The following is a 24,138-nucleotide window of genomic DNA, read 5'->3' on the forward strand; positions in this document are numbered from 1 at the left end:
GTAGTAGCAAGCATAATGTGGACAAAAGTGCTGCTTGAAAACTAGATACTTGTTAATAAAAATATTGATTTTTCTGTGACAAGATAGGTAACTGGCTTTTTTGTTTGTTGGTAGAAAAGTTGGTGGTATTACCAAGCTATTTTTATATGGGGATTCTTGATGGAGACAGTATTTGATGTGCTGTGTTGTTGCTGTTTTTACATCTATTAAGCATTCATGTTTTCTGTTTCTGTTTTTTCCTTCCTCCCCCAGGAGATGAGGGAGAGACTAAATCAAGGACTGTTCCAATGGAGGAGGAGGAAGATGATGATGACGACGATCCTGAGAATAGGTATGATACCATCCGTAAGGACTTAAAAAAGATTATAACACACCCTAGGCGTGGGCGCAAACCGGCGCAACGGAAGAGCAAGCAGGTTGTAAAAACCACGGCTGCCTGCCTTGTAAAGACTCGCTCACGGGCTTCCCGCAAGTTTGAACAAGGGGCCAGAAAACAGAGGCCAAAATCCAGAAATGCAAAGAGTATTTAGAAGTGTTTAGCTAACACACCTTGCATAGGGTGTGTTATAAATGCACTGCAGCACTGTCCATTTTATGTTCCCATTGGAAGTGTGAGGTTTGTGGCTACTATTTCATTCAGGCAGGTAAAAACCTACTTCTTATAAATGTGAATTTCAGCTAGTTCTATGGGAAGAAGGTAAAAATTTGCATCTGTGCAAAATGCAGTGCTAAAATATTTTCAGATTGGACTTGCTTATTACTGTTACGTAAGTTGCTTTTTTAATTGAAACACCTTTTCTCAATAAAGAGAAAACGCAAATGTGGAGAAAACAGATACTTTGAGCTGTTTATTAAACTGAGTTTTACTCCACTAAGGAGTACCTGAAGTAGCTAATGTGGTAGTTAAGGCCGTGATTCTACAAGCACTGTGCATAGGCTCAACTGGTATCAAAAGAAACTAAATATACATATTAATTTTAAGTCTTTGCATAGATATTTTCACAATTCTGGCTTGTATGTATTGCTTCAGTTTCAAGTAAAATAATAAATGAATATGTAAGATATGGTTAGTTAAGTCGTCTTATTTTATCAATACCATTGTAGTTATCAAAATCAGCCCAGCTAGAAAGTGAAAAAGCTTTGTTTTCTAATGAGTGAAAGCACAACATGAAGTATTGCTCAATTATGAGCCACAGTTTCTTTTTAGAAGTTATTGTAGTTAGACTGAATAGTTCTTCAACGAATTTTTATACAGTATTTAAAAAACTTACTAGTTGGGGGGTTTTGTTTGCCATATAGCATGTATGGGACCAGCTTCAAAGCTTTGCACAGTTGCTGATGGAGTGTTTCTGCTTCTGAGCCTTACTAGTTTAGAATATGGTATCTTCGTTTCAGAGTTGTATGTTTTGATCTGTGGCTGAAGTAAATTTTAAAAGCACTGTTTTACATCCTTTACTGACCTCAGTTTGGCTTCAGAATGTTGCTGCTGTTGGAGTTCTTGCTTATTTTCAGTCACGAAATTGAATCAAATAATTCAGCTTTAGGCACTTGACAGCACAGGTCATAAGCAGGACTTGTAAACACTGGTAATGCAAGATTTTTTAAAATGATGCAGTGATGCTTTAATTTCAGTCTCTTTTGGTTAATTTTTTATCCTTCTTTTTTCTTTTTTGTTTGTTTCCTAAGTGTTTCTGCTTGAAAACTAAGCCAATACACTTTTGTCAAAGTTTAGAGTTTAGCACACAAATGTTACTGACAGAGCTTAATAATTAGTTTAGGAGCTATATTGGGAAATGAGTTAACCCAATTGAAAACAGACAAATCAGTAATACGAACATGGGATTCAAAAATCAGTTTCTGTACTTTGTTTTTAAGCTGAATCTTTGTTGACATTTTTATTTAGGGATATTTTGAAAATACATTTATGAGATGGGGAGGTGTTTTGTCAATAAACAATTTTGTCAACCTTCAGACGTTTTCTGGTAAATGCAGTCTGATTTTTACATAAATCATGCATTGTACTTGGCACCAAAAATCAGAGATATGAAATGTAAAGATGGAACAAATTTCAAGACATTAAAAGCTTGTTTTTCTGTTTACTCAACACAAAGTGTTTAAGTAGTTTACCTACTATTCAGATAAATTGCCTATTTTCTTCCAGGCCAAAGAGGGTACCTAGTACCTACTGGATATTTGTAGTGTGGGAACTCTCATGTTTGCAAGTCTCTAGTTTAGATGTTCTGTTATTTGCATACCTTTGGATGTGCATGACATGAATATTAATAGTCTTGAAATCATCTTTGCCAAAATGCAATATCCAAGTGGGTCATAATATGACATACAGTGCTGTATGCTTTCATTTTATGTTGTGTAATTACCTATGATTGGTCCTTCTGATCTTTTAAATGGTACTGTTTAATATGTTTGCAGTAGTTTTGTTTATTAAGAAGTTAATAGTGTATCTAATGCAGAATGCCTTTAAGTATTTGATGGATGCAATAAATTTTTGTAAAACATTTTTCTTGTCCAAGCATTTAATTTAATACAACTCCGACAGCTTGAAAATCAGACTGTTCCAACAAAGACAGTACAGTATTTAAAACCAAGGTGTTTGGCAGTTTTCACTATTTTTTAAAACATGTATGACATTACATCCAAATATTCATATCTTAAAATATATATTAAATGGTTCTAATTTTTTTGTAATGTGCTAGAGGTCCATGTAATTCAGTGGTGCTTTAGCTGAAGCAATGGTGGTTTTTATTAGCCACACAAAAATATCCTCCCCTGCCCAAAGGCTTGTTTTGGGCAACCTTATTGCTACATGTAATTAGTAGGTATTTATGAACACTGTGTGTGAGTTTATATAATCTAATTGGTATGAATACTTCACGGTAACTAAGTAATATTTAAAAATGTGACTTTTTAATGAGAAAAATAATTTTTACAATGGTAGCGTTCTCTCATCAATATTTTTTACCATCTGAGTCCATCATATTGCCACTCTAAAATTTATGAGCATGAATGGTGCAAATTATCAGGAGGACTCAACTCCACATCAGGAAAGGCTGCACCTACTGTTCCATTTTTGCTGAAATGTCTGAAGGATAAGTTAAAGTAGTCACGTACTGAGACTAAGCAAGCCCTGGGTAACTTCCAGTTTGCCTCTTTTTAAAATGTCTCAGCATGTTAAAAAATACATAGTAACCAACTCATTATTTATAAATGTATATTGTTGGTGTCACTCTTACAGAGGTGAAATATATTTAAATCCATATTTATGTAAAGTTATATATTGTTACTTTGTTCTAAGGTTGTTTTTGTATGTCCTGGCTGAGATTACAGCCCCATTCTGTAAGGCACTGTATAAATGTGTTGGGAAATTGTCCTTTATACAAATCTCACAAACTGTTTAAATAAGATGGAGTGGGGCTAGGCAACAAAACACGTTCAAGGTCACAGCAAGTCAGTGGCAGAAAGGAAGGAAATGCAGGGGGTTTTGTTTTGGTGTGGGTATTTTTTAGTTTTTTTAAGTACCTGGAGCCCTGTGCTGGATGTTATACAGTTCTCTGTGCTTCTTAATTATATTTGTTTATAGTGTTCAACCGTTACATCTGGTTCACCAGGAAATTTTTATGTTCTTGACCCAAATAAATATCCCTGTATCTTTTGATTTTCATGGGCTTCTTTGGAAGAAAGTGAGTGAGTTTTCACATTCATAGCTTGGTTTTCATGGTACTTGCAGTTTGATGTTAATGCAAATACTAAAATATTAGAGCTAGCAAATTTCTTAGCTTAGAAACCTGATCACTTTTAAATGGGTTTATATCTTGAAAAAGAAATGTGATATATAATCCTGAGCCACATATAATTTAATTTAAAATAAATTTAAAGAGTCTGGCACTCAAATTATTTGTTACATGAATCATTTGTCAGATGCATTTACAAGACTTAATATGTTTGGATCTAGTATTGCTTATGCTTTAAATTCCTATCAGATGTTTGTACATCAGATATAAATCTTAACAGACATTAAAAATATGAATCTTTTAAATACTGAGCATCTTAACGGTGTCTGACACTTTTATCCTAATGTACATTGAAGAGAATGTAGCTTTTTTCTCTAAACAGTCAATCAGCCTGGTGGAAAGTGGTTGAATCTTTATTGTAGCTTAAAATGTTTAATTTTCTACCTCAGAGTATAAAAGCAATAACTTATTAATCAACATTATTAAAATAAATTAATTAGAAACTAGTAAGTTTGGTCTGGTTGGTGGTTCTGATGATGATTAGTAGGAAAATAACAGCATCTTCCCCTAGTGGATAGCAGGTTTTGTGCATGGTATTTTTAGATTAATGATACATTTGCCTTTCTTTTTTTCTTGAAAATATTTCATAAACGAACAAATAAAAATGTATGTCTTGCTTTGTTAAGAACCAAAGTCAACCTTTGTTTAAAAATACAGATTTTTTTTTTTTTAAGGTGACCTGTATAAAAGGTAAGTATTGTTATCCACATACAAGTTGTGTTAACTTTGCTGATGCAATTGAGGACAGCATTACTAGGCAGTGTTTTCAGGACTGAATTTTAAAATTTTGCAGTTCTTTTTAGTGTTTCTGCTTTTTTTGTTTTTCCCTTCCAAAACAGAACTTTGGTGATAAAAAATGAGCCAATCTGCTTCTGTCTGCATTTCCTGGAGTAGGATTTGAGGTTAATAATTTATGTTACAAGATTTTAAAGAGAAATCAGCCTGTGATATTCCAAGCAGCTTTGTTTTGAAGAAAAAGGTCTTATGACCGTTAAGAGATGGAAGAAATGTAGTCTTAATTTCTTATATAAGGAGCTAATTATTCCTGTTGCTATTACACATTAGGTGGTCAGTTTAAAAACAAAACAAAACAAACCAAAACACAAGAAAACCCAACAACATCCAACAAACAACAACAAAACAGAACAAAAACTAGGTCCCTTTTCCAAATCCTCTAGTGCAAAAAAAGTTAGGAAGAGGATGTTACTTATCTGTGGACTTTAGTAAATTTTCATTGGGTTCAAACTGTGATCTGTTTATATATGGAATTAAAGCTGACCAAGAGTATTGCATTTTAAAGCTCTTTGCAAGCTGTGTCTCAAAAGAGAGGGAATGTTTTGGATGCTGATGGGTAGTCTGTGACTCACTGGCCAATCTTAACTGTTTACTAAACCATTTTACTTCCATCTTTTAATAATAACTGAATATTCATTAACATTGGAAACTGTTTGGAAAATACACTCCCAGAAACAGACAATAGTGTAAGAAGTGTTAGGAAAGACACCATGGGAAAATTCCCTTTGAAAAGTTCTTTTGTTTTGGGGGCCTGTTACATTCTGAAAAATGAAATACTGTTCAAAACCTATTTTATATATAGAAGTAACTTAATTTTCTAAGGTATAAGAAGCCATACTTAAAGCTAACTGCCCCTTTGCCATTTCCAAGTGAAACCTAGGTTGTGGTTCAGTTTCTTGGGTTTTGAACTGTTGTTTTGGCTGGTATAACAGCTTTCCCATTCTGAATTGTGTACATACAGTTTATATTATTCTCCTGAATGACAAGGCAGACCAGATTTCACCTAGAAAAAAAAAAAATCTTCATTTAAAATTTATGATCAAGGAATAATAACTGTAGCATTTCTGAAATGTATATGAGGAAGGCTTGATTTTTTTCTTTCAGGATTTTTTTTTTCCCCCCTGAAAGTACCCGTCCTCAGATATACTCTGTTTTCCTGTGCTTTTGATGCATTCTGTTTTGATTCATTTTATAGATTCATGTAAGATTTTTTTTAATGTTGCAAGAGCATGTGAAGAAGTTATTTTTTCATAGTAACTTCTTGTACATTAGGTGAAAACATTCTTGTGCTGAAGTGAAACTGCGAGATGTCAAGTGAACAGTGTGTGGAATGGCAAATGGGACCATAATTTTTCTTTGACGTTCAGGTCCCATAATGTTTGATAACCCTTCTTTTTGTCTATGATTATATACACATGTATTTTTTTACTGTAGTTGCTGTAAGGCTAGTGCTTGTAGTTATAGGAGGGATTCAGTGTGGGGTTTTTTCCCAACGCACTTAATTCATCTTCAAACATTGTAAGTTGCTTCAATTGCTACAGCATCTCTGTTGCATTAGGGTGGGCCCAGGGAACTAGAAAGGTAACACAGTTGAAGGCAAATGATATACAGGTAGCATAATAATTGTTCTTTTATTTTTTTGACCTGTGAGTTAATGCATATTGCAATAATCTCTTTCTTCTTGTTTTAAAATATGTTGAGTGATACCCTGTTTTTAAAACTACTGTTGTTTACATATACACTAATCAAGTAGATTCAGTGCCTCAGGAAATTAAGCTCATAGATTTCAATCAGTTAAGCATGATAACCATTTTTGAGGGGAATGATTTAAGTACTAGAAGTGATTATGATTTAAATATTAGTCTGCTGCATCTTAAGGTTCTTGTTACAGTTACAATTCATATAGGGGCCTATCCCAGAACTGGCAAGAGTCCATCCAAATAGACCATGAATAAAATGCAAAGTTTAGGTTCATGCCTTTTATAGCTCTCTCCAGTCTCGCAGTAAAGCATGAAGCATCTTTTTTAAGAAGCATTAAACAGATTTGCTTTCTTATAACACATTACATTTCACATGAGATTTTTGTGGATATGTCCTGTCTTACCACAATGACTTTTCATCGTGTGTCTTCTTTTTATTCGGCTTTCAACCCTTTTTTTTAAAATTCTGAATGGTATAGGATTACACTTATCATTCATAGATTTACTTGAACAACAGAATAAATAGTTTTTTCTGTTTTACTTCAAAGAATTGCCAAGAAAATGCTTTTAGAAGAAATCAAAGCCAATCTTTCCTCTGATGAGGATGCATCTTCAGATGATGAATCGGATGAAGGAAAAAAGAAAACTGCAAAGCAAACTGAAAACACAGGAGATGATGGTGAGCACCGAAAAGCATCTAGGAAAGAGTCGTGCTGTAGCACCTGTCATAATTTCAAATGTCACTTGGGAAGGTTATAATTATTTAAGTTTCTTCAGCTTTCAACACAAAAGTGTCATGGATGTTGATAGGTAGTTGCCCAGTAGAGGCCAATGTACATTATTATGGGAATTATAATCTCTTATTCTTCTGCAAGTTTGTTTTTTTTATTGTTAATAGTCTGATTTTTGTCACTAATTCAGAAGCCCTAAGGATTTATTAGGAATAATTTGAACAAAATAGGAAGACGTGCACATGCATAGGAAAGAATTGATTAATACATACAGTCATTGAAGCAGATATTCCAAGTGTTCAGGAAGTGTAAGATACTTAAAATTAGAGGGAACCAAGGTGTGTTGTTTGTGATTTCCTGGCAAAAGCACTTAATTTAAGCCTAAATTAATTCAGGTTTTAATTCTTGCCAAATTTAAGTAAGAAAAAAATTACCAGTGTGCGTGTTGTACTGACTCTTATTTCTGACAGAAGAGAATGAGAAGGAAGATAATTCTGAATCGGATTCAGAGGTAGAAGAATCAAAGAAGCCACGATACAGACACAGGCTGCTGAGGCACAAGCTGACAGTGAGTGACGGGGAATCTGGTGAAGAAGAAAAAAAGGTGAAGCCAAAGGACAAAAAAGAAGGGAAGCGCAGAAATAGAAGGAAAGGTACATAATCCAAAGGTTTCTTGTTATAAGAAGTACTTGCTTCTGTGAAGTAAGTCCGAAGTATGTCAGAATGGAGGTCTGAAACTCAGTAATTTAAGAACCTCGTTATAAACTTCTGTGTGTATTAAATCTAGAATTCTCTTACCTGTGTTTGATAAATAGTTTTGTTGAAAATGTTGAGTACAAATGCAATGCTCCCCACTGATTATATCCTCTGAATTGGATTAATCTTGTTGAGTCTTAGAATACTAATCTTCAACAACAGAGGCAGTCCCAGTATGTCTAGTTTGTGGAAATTAGCTCAAGCTGTTAGTAGGCCCTTGTGCATCAGACCTTTCTCCATCCTGGAATTAAAGTGTTGCAAGCTTCAGTTTAACACCAGATGGCACTGTGAAGCGATGCCTGACTGATTTTTTTCATGTTGATTGTTGCATGCAAGAACAAAGAATCTGTCAGCCCCTTGCATTGAGTCACCCTGAGCAGAGGAGGGGGGTGATAGTCAAGATAAATGCACACTGCCATCTTGGTCGATGTAGATGCTGATAGTGTTCCATGGAAGTCAAGGTGCAGTGCTTTGCTGTGCTTGGTGTTGCACAAATGCTAGCCAGCTTTGGCTGTGTGCCACAGACTAAAAGGTGCAATGCAGTTTGTTTATTGTTTTCTTTAATGACAACTCTCATTTTTATCTACATGTACTTTTATGTTTTTCCACCCTTATGGAATTGACTCTTGCCAACAACATTTATTTCAAGAAAAGTAATTGTAACTTGCAGTGGCAATGTGCTCAGGATTCTTTAGTATAAGTATTAAATTCACTACTCTCACATAGAACCACATATTTTATTTCAGCTCACTACTTTTTAGCCCTGTTAATAATACTACATTTCCCCTTGTATGTAAAGTAATCCTTGTTTTAAACTTGATTAGTCATAAACCAGTTAGGCTTTCCACTCTGTTCAAGGTCAAACTGAAATTACAAGGTGTTATCAATGCCCCGTGGTAGCTCTTGAAAGTCGCTATGGAAGTAATATGTAAATGCTACTAGTTTAGATATATTTCTATTTGACCTTTGAGTCAGGTTTAAGCTTGTACTACCTGAAGAAACTTCAGCCATAAATACAGTAATAGAATTGCATATTTGTTAATTAGTAAGAGTTGTTTGCATGAGCTGTGAAATGTGATTATAAAATGACATCTAAAACGTTAGAAACAAAAGCTTCTGTTTAACAAAAGCATCATCTTTTGTTTTCTGAAGTTCTGTAATGCTTCCTGTTGTTTTCAGTCCTCACCCACTGGCTTTGAAATGTGGCATGTTCTAGTATAATGCTTTTTGTCATTTGCTTATAAATTGTCCTTGAAGGTATTAATGCATAAAGACATGAAGTCTTGTTGGCATAGTATGCCATCTGTCAGAACTTGGGTAGTGCTCACATGTTAAGCTTTTCTACTTCCTACTCTGTATTTCTGTTCCATATTATTAGTATGTTTAATGGGTCCCATACTGTCTGAAATGAACTTTTTGTGGTGGTTGTTGATTTTAAAATGTTTGTATAATTGGAAGTTAGGCGATGTTGCTAACTGTGCAATAATATTCAACATTAAATCGTACTTTATTTTTAAAGTGAGCAGTGATGATTCAAATGACTCCGAGTTTCATGAGTCTGCAGTTAGTGAAGATGTCAGTGAGTCTGAAGATGACCAACGTCCAAGAACAAGGTATAAATAAAACTTAACTGTACTTATCCTGTGCTTGGTGTTTAGTTCTTAATAGTGCAGTTTAGGCAGCGAGCTGGTGAAAGTTAAAGACTTTGGATCAGCACCTAAACCCGTTGATGATTCTTGCCTACAGTTTGGTGTCTTCTAACTAACTTTGCAGCAAATGTGAGAATTCTGAATTTATGCCACTGCATGGGCTACACAGCCACTTGATGAGCCAGTACAGAAAAGGAATAATAAAAACGGGCATTTTTATGCCAAACATGTCAATGTCAATTGAGGAATGGTGGTTTTTAGTAGAAAACTGGCCTAACAATTCTGAGATTTCATGGTTGTCTGAAGTAGGCTGTTGATCTGTGTGCCCAGTGAGTTGAGGGGGAGGAGGGAACTGGGAAGCAAACCTCTGATTGCACAAAAAAAAAGTATATTATATTAATTATCAATGTAATTAATGTACTTTTATCACTTTTTCATCAAGGCAATGAATTATTATTGTTAATCAGTAAGACTGCCTTTGTTTTTTACAGATCTGCCAAGAAGGCTGAGGCAGAAGAAAACCAACGCAGTTACAAGCAGAAGAAGAAACGAAGGCGTATAAAGGTTCAAGAGGATTCTTCAAGTGAAAACAACAATAAGGTACTACATTGTGTTTTGAATTAATTTATGGGAAAAGGAGTTCCTGTCTCCTCTGCCAGCTGCTTAGAGACTTGGGTATCTCAAACAGCTCTATACAAAGTACAGTAAAAAATTGTAGGTTTTGTTTATGTTAATTCAGCGATAAAATTTGTAAAATGGCACATTTTGGAGCAAAAACATTGTGTTTAATTAAAACAACTTCCTGTCTAGATTTTCATAAAATACATGATACCTTTTAAGTAAATCAAATTTTTAAACTAGGTGTAGAAGATGACACAAACACTAGATTGTAAGGCTTTCCTAGTATTAGATTTTCTTTAGACATGTGGAGTAGGTGATAACTGATCTGATCTAGCACCAGTAGAACAGAAAAACAGCTCTTTATTAATAGTCATTAATTCTATCAAATGTTAACAATACCTTCAGTACTGCCTTTGCACAGCTGGGCTTATATCTCAGAATATATTATAGTTAAGGTGGCACTTATTTTGTTGTGCTGCCTAACTTGTTTTTTAAAATATCTTTTTGTTTGAGCTAAATTCCATCTGTGTATGTAGAAGTTTTTGGGAGCTTGTCTGAAAATTAAGGATTTGATTTTACCTGTGTCACAATATTCCTGGTAATAGTTTATTTATTTGTAATAGAGTAATTCTGAGGATGAAGAAAATGATGATTCAAAATCTCCTGGAAAAGGCAGGAAGAAAATAAGGAAAATTATTAAAGATGATAAGCTTAGAACAGAAACACAGAATGCACTTAAAGAGGAAGAAGAGAGAAGAAAACGTATAGCAGAAAGAGAACGGGAGAGAGAAAAACTGAGAGAGGTATGTTCTGTTTTCTGTGTGGAATGCTGGGAAATTGAGTTGTTGATGGTGTTTAAGGCAACATGTTTCCACTGCAATTTAATTTGAGAAGTAATTTTAAAAGTAATTATGTAGCCTTGTAAGCCACAAGCTCTATGTATTTTTTTCCTGTAGGTTAACATTGGTAAATTTTATTTAAGACTATTTAGATCTTAAGGAAACTTTTCCAATTTCCTACTGCTTTACTTTCCCTTGAGAAAAGCACTCTCCCAAAGTAGGTTGTGACACAAGAGTTGAAAGAATTTAAGGACTCTTTACTAAATAAATGATGTTTTCCAGTTTGGTAAGGCTAGTGTCTTTCAAATGCTTGGTATTATTCTTATATGAAGTGTTCCTATGGTACACAATTTCTTCTTACAGGTGATAGAGATAGAAGATGCTTCACCTCTGAAGTGTCCCATTACCACTAAGCTGGTTTTAGATGAAGATGAAGAAACCAAAGAACCATTAGTGCAGGTTCACAGGAGTATAGTTACCAAACTGAAACCACACCAAGTAGATGGTAAGGAAGAAGCTTTTATTTTTTTTTAAATATTTATTATTTCCCTTCACTGGCACAGCACTTTAAGCATCCTGAATTAGAATAATGAGAAACTTGTTGGCAGACAAATGCCAGAATGTCATGTTTAATGCTTTATTTTTTGAACATCTGGACCAAGAAAAATAGATCAGCAATACATAGTTCTGTTGTACAGGCTAAAAAGCTTAGAAACGTGTAAAGTTGGAAGGCTTCTCAGATTCATCTAATTCTCCACACTGAGGCAGAATCAAATACACGTTTGCCCAGTCTATTGAGGAATTAGTATATTTACTTTGTACAGCTTTCAGAGCAAATTTTAAAATCTTGCAGTATTTTCCTGGCTTTGTCAACAGAAATATTTATTTCTGGTACCTGAAATGACTGCAAATCAAGCAGACTTTTTTCCATATTCTGTTTCTAGTGAAGAGGAAGAAAAGGAGAACAACCAATCTTATTTTTCTTCACAGCTCATTCTGTTGTTTTAGATTTTCCTCAACATTCACAATCTACAACCTTTCCATTTTACAAAGCAACTTCTGAACTTGCTTCAGTTCTTAAAGGGAGGTGCCCCAAAACGGTCACAGCAACCAAGTTGAAGCCTCATCTGTGCCAAGTATAGCATAGTAGAACACAACTTCCCAGTAAATATATGTATTATATGCATATGTGTAGATATATGCGAAGAAAACAAAACCCACCACCTGGCAGACCCTCATGTTGTTAATGCAGTTTTGTTACATAGTGTATATTTCCTCTCATTTCTCAGCTGTCACAGTTCTTATATTTTTTTTTTCCTCTTTAAGGAGAGGACTTTGGACTTCACATCAGATCTGTGTTGGCAGAATTTATTTTAGTTGGTTTCAGATAATTTTGCTAAATTACCAAGATCGTTTTAGTATTTTCATGAAGTCCTTTCCACTTTCCTTTCTCCTCTTTTCCCCAACATTGCAGTAATCTGCAGTCTGCACAATAATATTTTCTAATCCAATTGCCACATCTGCAGTGAAAACTGAATATAATTAAGCTCAAGGCAAAGATCATCCCTCATACAACCCACTGGACATAAACTAATTATCCTGAGCACTGCTTTTCCAAGAGTTACCGAGATCTTACAGTGATCACACCTATCTCTTATTACATGAACTTTAGTAAAATGAATGTTTAATAAGAAATCACTCAATGATTTTCTTCAGGTGTTCAGTTCATGTGGGATTGCTGTTGTGAATCTGTAAAAAAAACAAAGTCATCTCCTGGTTCTGGATGCATTCTGGCTCACTGTATGGGTCTGGGGAAAACATTGCAGGTAAGAAAAACAAGTCATCTTCTTTTCTGAGCAGTACCTTGCTTTCAAAAGCTGGTCCAGCAAAAGGCAAGTTTAATCACTTTCAGAACATAGTAAAACTTAACTTTTTCCTAGGCAATGACTTGATGAAGGTTGCTGGAGGAAAACATTTTGTAAAGAGGTCTTGAAGTTGTCTTGAAGTTTCATAGTTGTAGCTGTGAAAGTTCTGATACATGCTTGTGTTTTCTCCACTTTCAAATTATCTAAAATTAAATAATGTAATAATTGATATTCATGTCAAAAGTTCATATTTAGTTTTAAAGTGATGTGTTGCTCCCTTAAAACTCAAAACAAGAAGATACAGCTAATAGGAGACAGGTTTGTGAAACCTGTGTTTGTAAGACAATTTAATGACCTTAAGAAGGTTGTGTTGCATTCATGTGTTGCTCCTTGAATTATCCATTTTCCTCAGTGGTTTTGTTTTTTTGATTTATTTTGTTGCACTGATAAAGTAGAGGTTTATCAGGTTTTTGTTTAGTTTTTAATGCCAGACTTTTAGTGTCTGAAGTCAGATGATTTGTGTTTCAATGTAAACAATATCTTGCTACAATTTAGTCACTTCTGGGTTGAGGGACAAGGGGCATTTGGTTTTTTGTTTCAGTAATTGTCCATATGTATGTTCATGTTTTTGGATTGTTGTGCATTACAAACAATTAAGACCAGAAACTTTAGTTGTGTTGGCAGTTAATTATAGGGCATAATTTCAACCCCTTTTTCACTTACTTATTTTCTTTGCCTTTGCTTCCTGAGATCTTCAGTTTCAAGCCTTCATTGTTACTTCAGCGCATTTCCTTCTCCTGTACGCTGCTGAAGACTGCTTTATGAAAATCTTTAAAACAGAATATTGTAGCAGTTCTTACCTAAAGATTTGGGTCTGGTGCAAGTGGCTCTTCTGCCATATTAAAGCTTGTGCAGTCGACAACTTAGCATTTCTTTTAGTCTTCAAAGCTCAATCACCATCCTAAAATGTTTCTTCTGAAACTGATCAACCAAGCAGTTGCTGCAAAACAATGCTCATAGCTCTTTTTCTTGGGTCTCTTATAATCATTGTAGGCCTCAGGAGAAGCTTATGCCCTTGACCTTCAGAAGAGGTAAAAGATCAAATGCAATTTTCTGGAATTCCCTGCATCTCAGTATTCATGCCAGTACCTTTTCAGGGTAGTCAGGAGTGTTTCACAGTATCGATCTGTCTTCTTAAACTTTGGTTTTACATTTAGCCAGATGTAGCATCACCACAGATACCATGAGCAAGGAACTGGAGTGAATTGCCCTTTCTTGCTGCTCTGCTGCCAGGACAGATTCCTTTAGTAGATGGTCATTTTACAGAGGAGCCTTTCCCTCTCGTTCTGGAACAGTGGATGGGAAATTTTTGAGAACTCTGAAGAGGAAAGGAGGATAATGACTTTGTATGTGCTTGAAAACGCCCTTGTAAAAGCAGGGCTAGTGTCTCTGTGCTGTTGGCCTTCACTGATGCTGTGTCTCCTCATTTCTGGAGGCGGGAGATAGTCCTGTATCTTTCAATCAGGACAGCTGGCAAGTGGAATGAATTACTGTGAACATTTTTGGTATCTGGTATAAGCTGAATCATTAGAAATCCAGCTTGCTCCTTCTATAGACATTTGAATTGATAAGAAATTATTTCAGCTTATGGTCAGTTAGGGCCTTCCTGTGCCAGGATCAGTTCTTAGCTGTGAAGTCACTGGACAGGCCATCTGCCTAGTGTTCTGGTGAGTTTGTCACCAACAAATCTACGTCACATTAGCAGTGAGCACTTGCACAACATTTCATTCTAAATCCTTTCTTCACATGCTCCAAATATGGATGCACTTTACTCATTCCCTGGAGCATAGTCTCTTCAGCATAGTGATCATGGTTCTCAAAGAGGTTATTTTCTTCCTACAGTGAGGATGGGATCCTCTAAAGCGTCTGTGAGGAAATGCCATTTCACCATCCTCTTCCATCTTGGTCAGTTGTGGTAGAAGCTTCCCCATTGGAATGGGAAGCCCTATCACCTGACCTGAAGGCTCAAGATCTGTTCATTCGTAGAGAGGTCAGTATCTAAACGTACTGGAATTCCAAGCTATATGAAAGATGTCTCTACGTTTTTGTGCCATAGCTAGATTCATAGTCTGCCAATGACCACAGCCAGCTTTACAACCTTGTGAGTCACTTAGCAAACAAGATGCTGTAAGATCCTGTTGACAAAGCAGTTTATGTTTGGCATCTCAGAAGCTTTTACTCTCTGCAGTGCTTACATCTGCCATACTTGTTGGTGTGTGGCATAGTCAGCACACCTGGATGCTGCCAGAGAGCAGACTTGGCTTGACTTGAAGACTTTTAGAGACTTGAAATATGCTCCAAGAGAAAATCTTCCAAGAGAATCTAGCAGGAGATATCTCTTACTCTTTGCTAGTGTTAGACAGGCCTTACTGGATCAGATGGCTTCCTTATCTTCCTTGTCTTTCCTCTAAACCATTGCTACCCAGCATTCTTCAAAAAGTGAGGTTACATGAGTAATACGAACTCCTGCTGTCCTCTGACCTAATTCAGGCAGATTTTATTTAGGACTTTTCTGATTCTGAGAATCTTCTTTCTTGGCCTGTGAATTCCAGGATGTAGTCATGGAGCACTTAGGCTGGCAGAACATCTTCAGACTCTGTAGATCCCCTAAATTCCTCTGCAAAAAAGCAGGCTCAAGGAAGCTTGGTTATTGTGGTTTTCTCATTCAGGGGGTTTTTGTGGGGTTGCTGGGCTGTTGTCAGTGACAGAGCTGTGCTGCTGTCAGAGGGACTGCCATCATTGCTGTGTGTGCTGTTCAGGTAAAACAAGTTGCAGGCTTGTTTTGTTTGTGCTGCACAGCATGTGGACAGTATGTGTTTAAGAATTCCAATTTTTGCAGCTTTGCTTTGTTTATGGAATTTGGGATGACACAATATTTTTACAATCTGCAGTCCTGTAGAAGAGAAGTGAGTTTGAAAATCACCTTTGAAGAGTAGTTTTACACGCTTAATTGTAGCTTAGGTGTTCCTAACGTAGGCATGCAGTTTTGAAATTACTTTGAACAGTGTATTAAATCAGAGTTGCCAGGTACCAGAATTTAATCCAGAAAGAACTAATCACATGTTGTACACTTATGTGGATTAAGTGCAGCCTTTGCCATCACAAGTCTGGTGTGAGAGCTGGAGCTGCCATGGGATTGTTGGCTTTTCTGCTCCCACATTTTTACAGGTTCCCTCTAGTCCTTTCTGTTTGCTACCACTCAAAACCAGGCACCCCAGCAGAAGCACTGAGGAACTCTTACTATCTGCAACATGTAGCCAGTCTGGCTACACGGTGAATGCTTGGAAAACATTTCAATAACCTGCTTCCGAGCTCTTTTGAAAGAATTTGCCAATATGTTGAAAAAATATGGAAAAAATTGATTTAAGACTAAAGCTCACTTTCAAGAGACTTGACCCATTTATGAATTTGAAAGAGGTGAACTTGTTTAAGTTTGGGGCAAGTATTGGGAGAAAGCGTAAAAATACATCTTTCTAGTTTATGAAAATGATTGGTAACATGTAAAGGGAGGGTTCCTTATTTGTGAAATTGTTCAGCTATCTGTTGCAATTCAAAACTGCATGGGTCTCAGAATGTGAAGGATGTGTATGCAGCCACATAACATAGAGTAAGAAGTACATGACCTCAAAATACATGTGTATTAAATTTTAAGCAGTGAGGTTTTTTTAACAGAAAAAGAATGTTGGAAAAATACTACTGTTGGTAAGTTCTATATGTGAATATATACTTGTGTTTTTCTTTCCTAGTGTTTAATACTCAGTATTTATTTGTCCTTTTGTCTCTTTTTTTCCTCCTGCAGGTAGTAAGTTTTCTTCACACAGTCTTGCTGTGTGATAAACTGGACTTCCGGACAGCTCTGGTGGTGTGTCCACTGAATACTGCCTTGAACTGGTTGAATGAGTTTGAAAAATGGCAAGAAGGTTTAGAAGATGAGGAGAGGCTAGAGGTATAAAGGCTTTAAAAGAATTCTTGAAAAAATAACTAACGGTTTACATAATTAGGAAGCTCCACCACTCAAAATACAGTCTGAGGAATGGACTCTTATGTCTGTAAAAAATGTGCTTGTATCAATAAGCCTTAGGTTTTAAAGATTTACATGAGTGCTTCAGTATTTTAAGAGATACTCAAGCATATTTTTCCACCTTTGAAAGGTCTGTGAACTAGCAACTGTGAAACGTCCTCAAGAGAGAAGCTACATGCTCCAGCGCTGGCAGGACGAAGGAGGTGTGATGATAATAGGCTACGAGATGTATCGTAACCTGGCGCAAGGCAGGAATGTGAAGAGTAGGAAACTTAAGGAAATATTTAATAAAGCTTTAGTTGATCCAGGTAAGTGAAAATGAATGCAGGTATGTGTTGTTACGTATATTGTACTCTCTGATTTACATGTATGATCTAAGTAATCCTGCAAAATGGAAATCTGTTGGGAAAATAATTTAAAGCAATAATGTTACATTTCAGATTCCCTTTGTTGGCTTTTGCTGAGTCACAGAAATTGTTGTTGAGAAACTAACCCATCTGCTTTTGTAAATAGAATTCTATAACAAAATTTTCTGTTAGATCAAATGACTACAGGAATGCATACTGGAAACTTTTCCTAATAGATACCTTTTCTTTGCCAGCGTTGCTTTTTTTGCAAGGTGAAGTGACTTGTGTTGGGAACCTGAGGTTATCTTAATCTGCTAATCTGTTACAATCACAAATTGCTTTATCCTTGAAAGAAATCTGCCTTTAAGGGATCCATTGTGCCTGAAAAATAGCTGAGAATGTACCTTAGCAGTGTTAACAATAAAGTGGCAATTAGGTACTAATGAATTGATTGCAGGTAAAGCACTTAATTCTTTTTTTCAGTCTAAGAAAGGGATGTCTGGTTTAAGCACTTGAAAATGTTCCAAGTTGCTAGAGCCAATCTATTACATGGTCCCCAAAAAGAACTAAAAATTTTAGAATGAGAACGTTTCACCAAAATAGCAACATTTTCTTAAAAATTCTGAACTAGCAACTGATACCTGAGAACAGCTCTTTTCTTCCTAAAATACAGCATTGGTCTGGTTTATAATTGTACTTAGTGAGCTTGATTTTGTGTAGCTTCAAATAATAATAGGGCTGTGAATTTTTTTCTGATAGGCAAAGGGATTATTCTAATAGGAAAAATAACTTTGTGATTACTGGCATTGGCCAGTTGGAATTGGCATCTCTAGCTCCGCAGAAAGCCTGTTTGAGCAGCTTAAACATTAATTAATTTCCTGCCAGTTTGTCGCACTTCATCTCATAATTGCTGTGGAGTCAGGGAAGCTCAAGCACAGTAGCTGATAATCTATTTTTATGACCATGTTGAATCCACATGTATTATTGAAGCAATGAAGAAAACTGATTTCTTGCCAGTAGGTTTTCTGACTCCTATTATGCTGTAGTTTCTAAAAGCAAGTGGAAAAAAAAATAGGTGTTGGGGGGGAACCCTGTGCTGTCAGTCATATCCTGTATCTGATCTGTTGAGAGTGTTGCCAGGAGCTGGAAAAGAAAAGGTGTGAGCTGCTGTCTTGAAGTAGTGGTGATGTTGGTCATGTTTTGGTGAAATAAAATGTTATAATCTCCTATATGGATTGATTGTGTGGGGTTTTGCCTCATGGAAAGTGTAGGGGAAGCTAAACATAGAGGGTTTTGCCATGTGTTTTTATAGTAACGTCCCTTTCTTCATGAATGTGTATCTAACTTCTAGACTGTGGAGTGAGGTGGCATGTTGGGCATTCAGTTTTTATGAAGGAGGCACATTGAGCCTTGTCATGTGAAAATAGAACTTCCTGTTTCATTCTTTTCTTAATGGTTGGTAGGATGGAATCAGATTGTTAGGAAAATTAACCTTGAATTAACTTTAATTATTTTTATGTTGCGTCAAGTCTTTCTCTATTTTCACTATTTACAAATAGACAGAATTTTTTACCTGTTTTTAATTGGTTAGTTTTTGGAGCCATTTGGATTGGCTAAATTGATGAGAAGTATCTTGCCACAACTGTGAATTGTTTCTTGCTCTGTGAATTGCAGCATTGGCCATATAGCAGGCTTCCATGACAAGAGTTATGAAGCTATGTGCTGGCTTCCTGCTGTGACTGTAAATAGGAAAACGTTTGCCTCTGGGAGCATTTTTAATTTTAAAAGTTGCAAATTTAGTATTTAAGCAATCATTTAATGATATGTGTCTGATTATAATCAATACTGCTAGAGTAGATACACTCTCTAGTAGAAGCTAGAGTTTCTCTGTGTACTACAGAAGAGGGGACCAGGGAGGGCAGTTTTAGCCAAAGTTAATGGGTGGAGAAGTTGTGTGAGAAGTGATTTCATTAATTAACTAGCTCTGCAATGGGAAGTCATAGCAGGATTATATACATGTGCAGAGCGACAAATGATTTCCCAGAATGCTTTGTGCAACTGGTGAGTTTATTGATAGCTGTTGTGCTTTGCTTGCAGCGGTTCAATAACTTGGTATTTTTTTACTTCTACTATTAAAAATTCCATTGCTGTTTAACTTGGAACCCGATCTTTAATTGGCAGTTGTATAAAGCAGACTTAAGTTCTGGTAGACTTCAAAGGAAAAGGAGGACTGTGTATGTATCTATAGCTATCACTGATTATGTTATATGAGTACCAATATATTAATGTGCAAGTACAGCAAGAAAAATTAGAAGCTTTGTGGAAAGATTGAGAGGAGTAGGGTTTTTTAGCATAGAAAAAAGTCAGCTAAATTGACAAATCTTCCACCATATAAGAGCTGGTTACTGGAAGGACAGTTATCATTTGGCTTTTTACGTGAGTTGGAGAAAGGAAAGGGCAGAATTTATTCTAATTTGCAGAAGAGATGACTTAAATTAGGTATTATTGCTGAGTGAGCAAAACAGAGGTCATGGAGTTTTCTACATCTGTTTGGGAGGATTATGTCCCTTTCTTGTAACTCTAATCTCAGATGAAGAAAATGAAGTACATGAACCCTTGAGGTTCCTCTTAAGTTCTACATTCCTCTATAGTACTTAGAGGAATGTCTTGCTTGGAATGAATGCATTCATGTTTTTTAAGAACAAGGGAAAAACCCACAATTTTATGAAAATCCCTGCCATGGGATTGTAGCCAAGATGTTAGTTCAGGATATCAGTGCTACATGCCTGCCAAACAAACCACGAATAATTTTGCTAAGGTAGCTTTTTCACATTTTTACTATCATTCACTTACTCTGAACAACAGTTTTGAGATTTTTTTGTTTGTTTGTTTTTTTAACTAACCACTTTGTGTTAATGAATCACAGCCTTTACTGAAACTGATTTCTGGTGTATTTGCATGGGTTTGATTGATGTCTATCATCATGACTTCATTATCCTTCTACTGTGATATACTTTGATTCTGATTGTAAACATAATGCACTAGACTAAATCTATTTCTGAGAAGGATATATTAATGTGCAGGCTGTCACATCTGGAGGGGAGATGTTGCAGATGCTTCAGTTCTAGAAAATTGCTCTAAACCATCTCAGTAGTACTGTACCCTGCATGAGCAGCTTGCTTGCAAGATCCTTACTCTTAAGGAAATAGTGGAATGAGGACTAGAAGGAGGTTCTGTCACTGTTAAGGAATGTTGCCTAAAATTATAGGAGGGCTTTGTGTGTAGCCAGTCAACTGTTTTGCATGCTCTCAGAACTGGAAAAGGTACAAAAATTCTGTGGCAGGTGTGAGAATTCAGAAATAAGTAGGCTTGGAGAAGTCTAAGTGTGTTTGGAATTCATATGTGGATTTTTGTAATTGTCTTCTAAACTTGGTTAAAAAGACAGTGTTTTTCAGCCTGGGAAGAAATATCTTCTTGGTTCTTTTTCTGTTAACATGTAAGATTAAAATAAATTTTTGACACATGAAATGGCATGATTAAGATGACTGGCCCTGACATCAAGACATAGAAATGGTCAAAGGTGTGACAGATTCTGTTATTGATCAATTGATCACTGGCCTGGCATTAATTTTCTTCTTTGCAAGGCAGTTAAAAGTTAGTCTGAGGAAAACTGCTCTTACTAAGTTATAAAGTACTACATTGTCCATGCTGATAAACACCTTTGCCACCTCAAATATCAGCCTTCTTATCAACTGGGTTCATTGTTCACCTCTGGCTTTTCATAGCATTTTTCAAAGGTGCATTAACTTGACATCAGCTGACTTCATGGTTGATAGTACTGGAATTGAGGTCAGGTTTAGATCTGGTAAAACATTCATACTAAGTTACCAGTGGGATCCTAGAATATCTTTCACCTCTCATTTCAAGGAAAGAGTTTCCAGAAACTGCCCTAGATCTGAAAAGCGTTAAGGCGTGTAAGTCTGTTCTGCCAAGTTTGGAGTTATTTGTCTGAAACTCCAAATTGTAATGCTTAATAGTTCTATTAGAGTTGCCTTGCATACCATGGAAATGTGCTGTGGTGTGGTTTTGACATTCCTTGTGCAACTCACCTAAAAGAGCAGTTTAGAATTCATGAGTTTATCTTCTGGAAGAAAGCTGAGGACATTTCTGTGGTGACTTTCAGCTCCCAGGTGGCAAATTGCTTGTCTGTCATTCAAGTTAGATATGATTGTGCCTTACCTTAATAAGACTTTTGATTGCAGTTTACCCCTATTGACCTGTTGCCTTAATGAAAAATGCCTGGTTATCTGATTTTTTGTTTTCTTTAGAATTAACTGAGAACCAGTAGATGGCAGCCAAAGCTGGATTTAAGGAACAGTTTTATGAAGTTTTGAGAGTGCATAGAAACGTAGACGTACGCACCATGAGCTGCATGGATAGATAATTTCAACAGGAATATATTGTAGAGCTGTGTTTAATCCTTCCCATGAAGACTTTACAAGCCTGTAGTTTTATCAGAATGGCTTCTGTGAATGCTTGTGTAAAGGCTGAGTGAGAACCTTAACAGTGCTAAAAAAGACAAACACACACACACACACACACAAAAGTTAAAACCCACAACTTCCTAACATTAGCAGAACAGATTTTGGCTTCTTTAGACTGCCAGTTTCTTTGTGGTTACAAAAGATGAGAGATCTAATGTTGTTTCTTTCTAGGCCCCGACTTTGTTGTTTGTGATGAGGGGCACATACTGAAAAATGAAGCATCTGCTGTTTCTAAGGCAATGAATTCTATTCGATCTAGGAGAAGAATAATTCTCACAGGAACACCACTGCAGAATAATCTTATAGAATGTGAGTAGTTCTCTGATTTAAGTGTTTGTCCTTGAATATACTTCTGTCTTTCATCAGTACATAGATTTAATTTGATTAGAGGAAAATAATATGATAGAGTGAAGCTGTGTGCTAGGTTGCTATATCTGAAACTCTCTAAAAATCTGGTTTTGCTTTTGTGCCTTTTAAATCATTGTCTCAAGATGTGACTCCATTATGGTGTAAGCTAAATTAAATGAAGTAGTTGGTGTTCTCGCCTTCCCTCCAACCTTTCCCTTGGCGTGGCCATGCAAACATCTGGTTGCTCAGTCAATGTGAGGAGTATCAGACTATTAGCAATAGCTTTCTTACATTTTAGTTCTTGATGTGGCTGACCAAACAAACAGGTGAGTCGCAGTGTGTCAAGAGGGGAAGGGAGAGGATGTTCAGAGGGAAATGGGTGGACCAGGTTTTGCAGCAGCATCAGTTGTTTTAAACCATTGTACAGCAGTGTTCTTAGTGAACTTCCTAAACAGTGATTTATGTTACTGTCTTGGGAATGTCATTCTAACCTAGCTTGTTACTTTTGTTTCTGCTTGTTAACATGCTGTAAGGTTTGCTCCTATTGATTAATATGCTTTTGAATCTGTTTAAAAATATTTACAGATATGATTTAGTTACTTGCTTTGGTGTACAGGAGCTCCCAGATTTTGTGTGACGAGCACAATGAGGTAGTTTTAAATCTGACATTAAAATTAGAAAGTTACTTCTGTGCCTTGAGTATGTGTCAGTTTAAGATGTCCTTTCTGGAAAATATTTGGGTTGTTTTGTGTTTTTTTGCTTGACAACAAGTTCTTAGTTTTACACATGACACGTTTGTTTTTGGTTAGAATTAATCCCAGTACTGTACTTTCAATTTTGAACAGCTGAAGTCTGATCTTTTTGTCCTAGATCACTGCATGGTTAACTTTATTAAGGAGAATTTGCTTGGTTCAATTAAGGAATTCCGAAATAGATTTATAAACCCAATTCAGAACGGTCAGTGTGCAGACTCCACTCTGGTAGATGTCAGAGTGATGAAGAAGCGTGCACATATTCTCTATGAGATGTTAGCTGGATGTGTTCAGGTAAGAGCAATTTTACTGGAACTAGTTACTTGATTTACATGCAGGGAAGGGGAGGAGTTATTTCATCTCATTCTGATAAAATAATTCAAAGGCCTGTAGACTTGCTACTTGAGAGCTCCGCTGAATCCAGCTATTATTTTTTAGTTAAGTATTTTTACAAGTTACTTGATCTCTGCATTGTTTATTTTGACTAGAGAAATTTACTAAATGTCACAGCTTTTATCCAAATGTCACTGTATCATAAGCAGGACATATACATGTATTATAGAATACTGCTGTTTACCTGCTAGGAGACCAGAAAATTATATGATGGATTAGGACATCTGTTACTTTGAAATACTCTCTTTTAATTCCATATACACATTTAAAGAATACAATTACCTTAACAGCTGCACAGAAAGCTGGTGATCCATAGTTTGTCACTTGGTTCTGAATTCCTATTTTTGATGATTTTTAAGAGTCATAAAAATGGAGGAGAGAAGGAAGATAATCAAGTCCAAAAGGATGAAGAACTTGATACCTTAAATACCTTAGATGGAAAATAAATCTGCCTACATCAGTCTGATCAAAGATGTGCTGCTCTGTAGGCACTAAGCACCTCTTCCTCCCTGTGCACTTGTTGGTAGTTGATTAAATAGTCCAAGTGGACTTGAGCTGGGTGAAATGGTCATAGTGAAATAGTCCCACAAGCAGGTATTTTGTTCTCCTTGAGAAAAAGAAAAAGGTTTATGATTGCATGTAAGAGTGGTAAAGAACTTTCTGTCATAAAATAAGGATATTTGAAATATGCATAATAGTGAGATGATAGCATGCATAATTTTATACATCTATACAGCAGGACAGGAACACAAACCAAAGACAAAACAAGAGGAGGAATGTAAATAGCAGATAAATCTTGCATGCCTTGAGGTGCTCGTTACCCCACCCTGTCTTTGTGCACCGTCAGACAGAGCCCAGGTTAATTTTCTCACAGCTGCACGGAGCTGATTGTGTCCTTAGGAAGCAGC

The 24,138-nt window shown here is 36.1% G+C and overlaps 1 protein-coding gene across 9 annotated transcripts in view; it reads left to right on the forward strand.

Moving 5' to 3' along the window:
• Positions 1 to 24,138, forward strand: part of ATRX (ATRX chromatin remodeler) — a 77,375-nt gene that overhangs the window by 29,783 nt on the left and 23,454 nt on the right. For 8 of the 9 annotated variants that reach the window (XM_051629911.1, XM_051629913.1, XM_051629918.1 and 5 more), the window contains 12 exons: positions 253 to 331; positions 6,853 to 6,983; positions 7,506 to 7,688; positions 9,311 to 9,404; positions 9,932 to 10,040; positions 10,685 to 10,864; positions 11,264 to 11,405; positions 12,617 to 12,726; positions 16,625 to 16,771; positions 16,977 to 17,154; positions 21,909 to 22,046; positions 22,956 to 23,131. In XM_051629911.1, coding sequence (XP_051485871.1) covers positions 253 to 331; positions 6,853 to 6,983; positions 7,506 to 7,688; positions 9,311 to 9,404; positions 9,932 to 10,040; positions 10,685 to 10,864; positions 11,264 to 11,405; positions 12,617 to 12,726; positions 16,625 to 16,771; positions 16,977 to 17,154; positions 21,909 to 22,046; positions 22,956 to 23,131 — 1,667 coding nt within the window. The remainder of the gene's footprint in view (positions 1 to 252; positions 332 to 6,852; positions 6,984 to 7,505; positions 7,689 to 9,310; positions 9,405 to 9,931; positions 10,041 to 10,684; positions 10,865 to 11,263; positions 11,406 to 12,616; positions 12,727 to 16,624; positions 16,772 to 16,976; positions 17,155 to 21,908; positions 22,047 to 22,955; positions 23,132 to 24,138) is intronic. The other variant, XM_051629912.1, reaches the window with a different exon arrangement.

The sequence above is a fragment of the Apus apus genome, chromosome 12, assembly GCF_020740795.1.
Source record: "Apus apus isolate bApuApu2 chromosome 12, bApuApu2.pri.cur, whole genome shotgun sequence".
Taxonomy (NCBI): Eukaryota; Metazoa; Chordata; class Aves; order Apodiformes; family Apodidae; genus Apus; species Apus apus.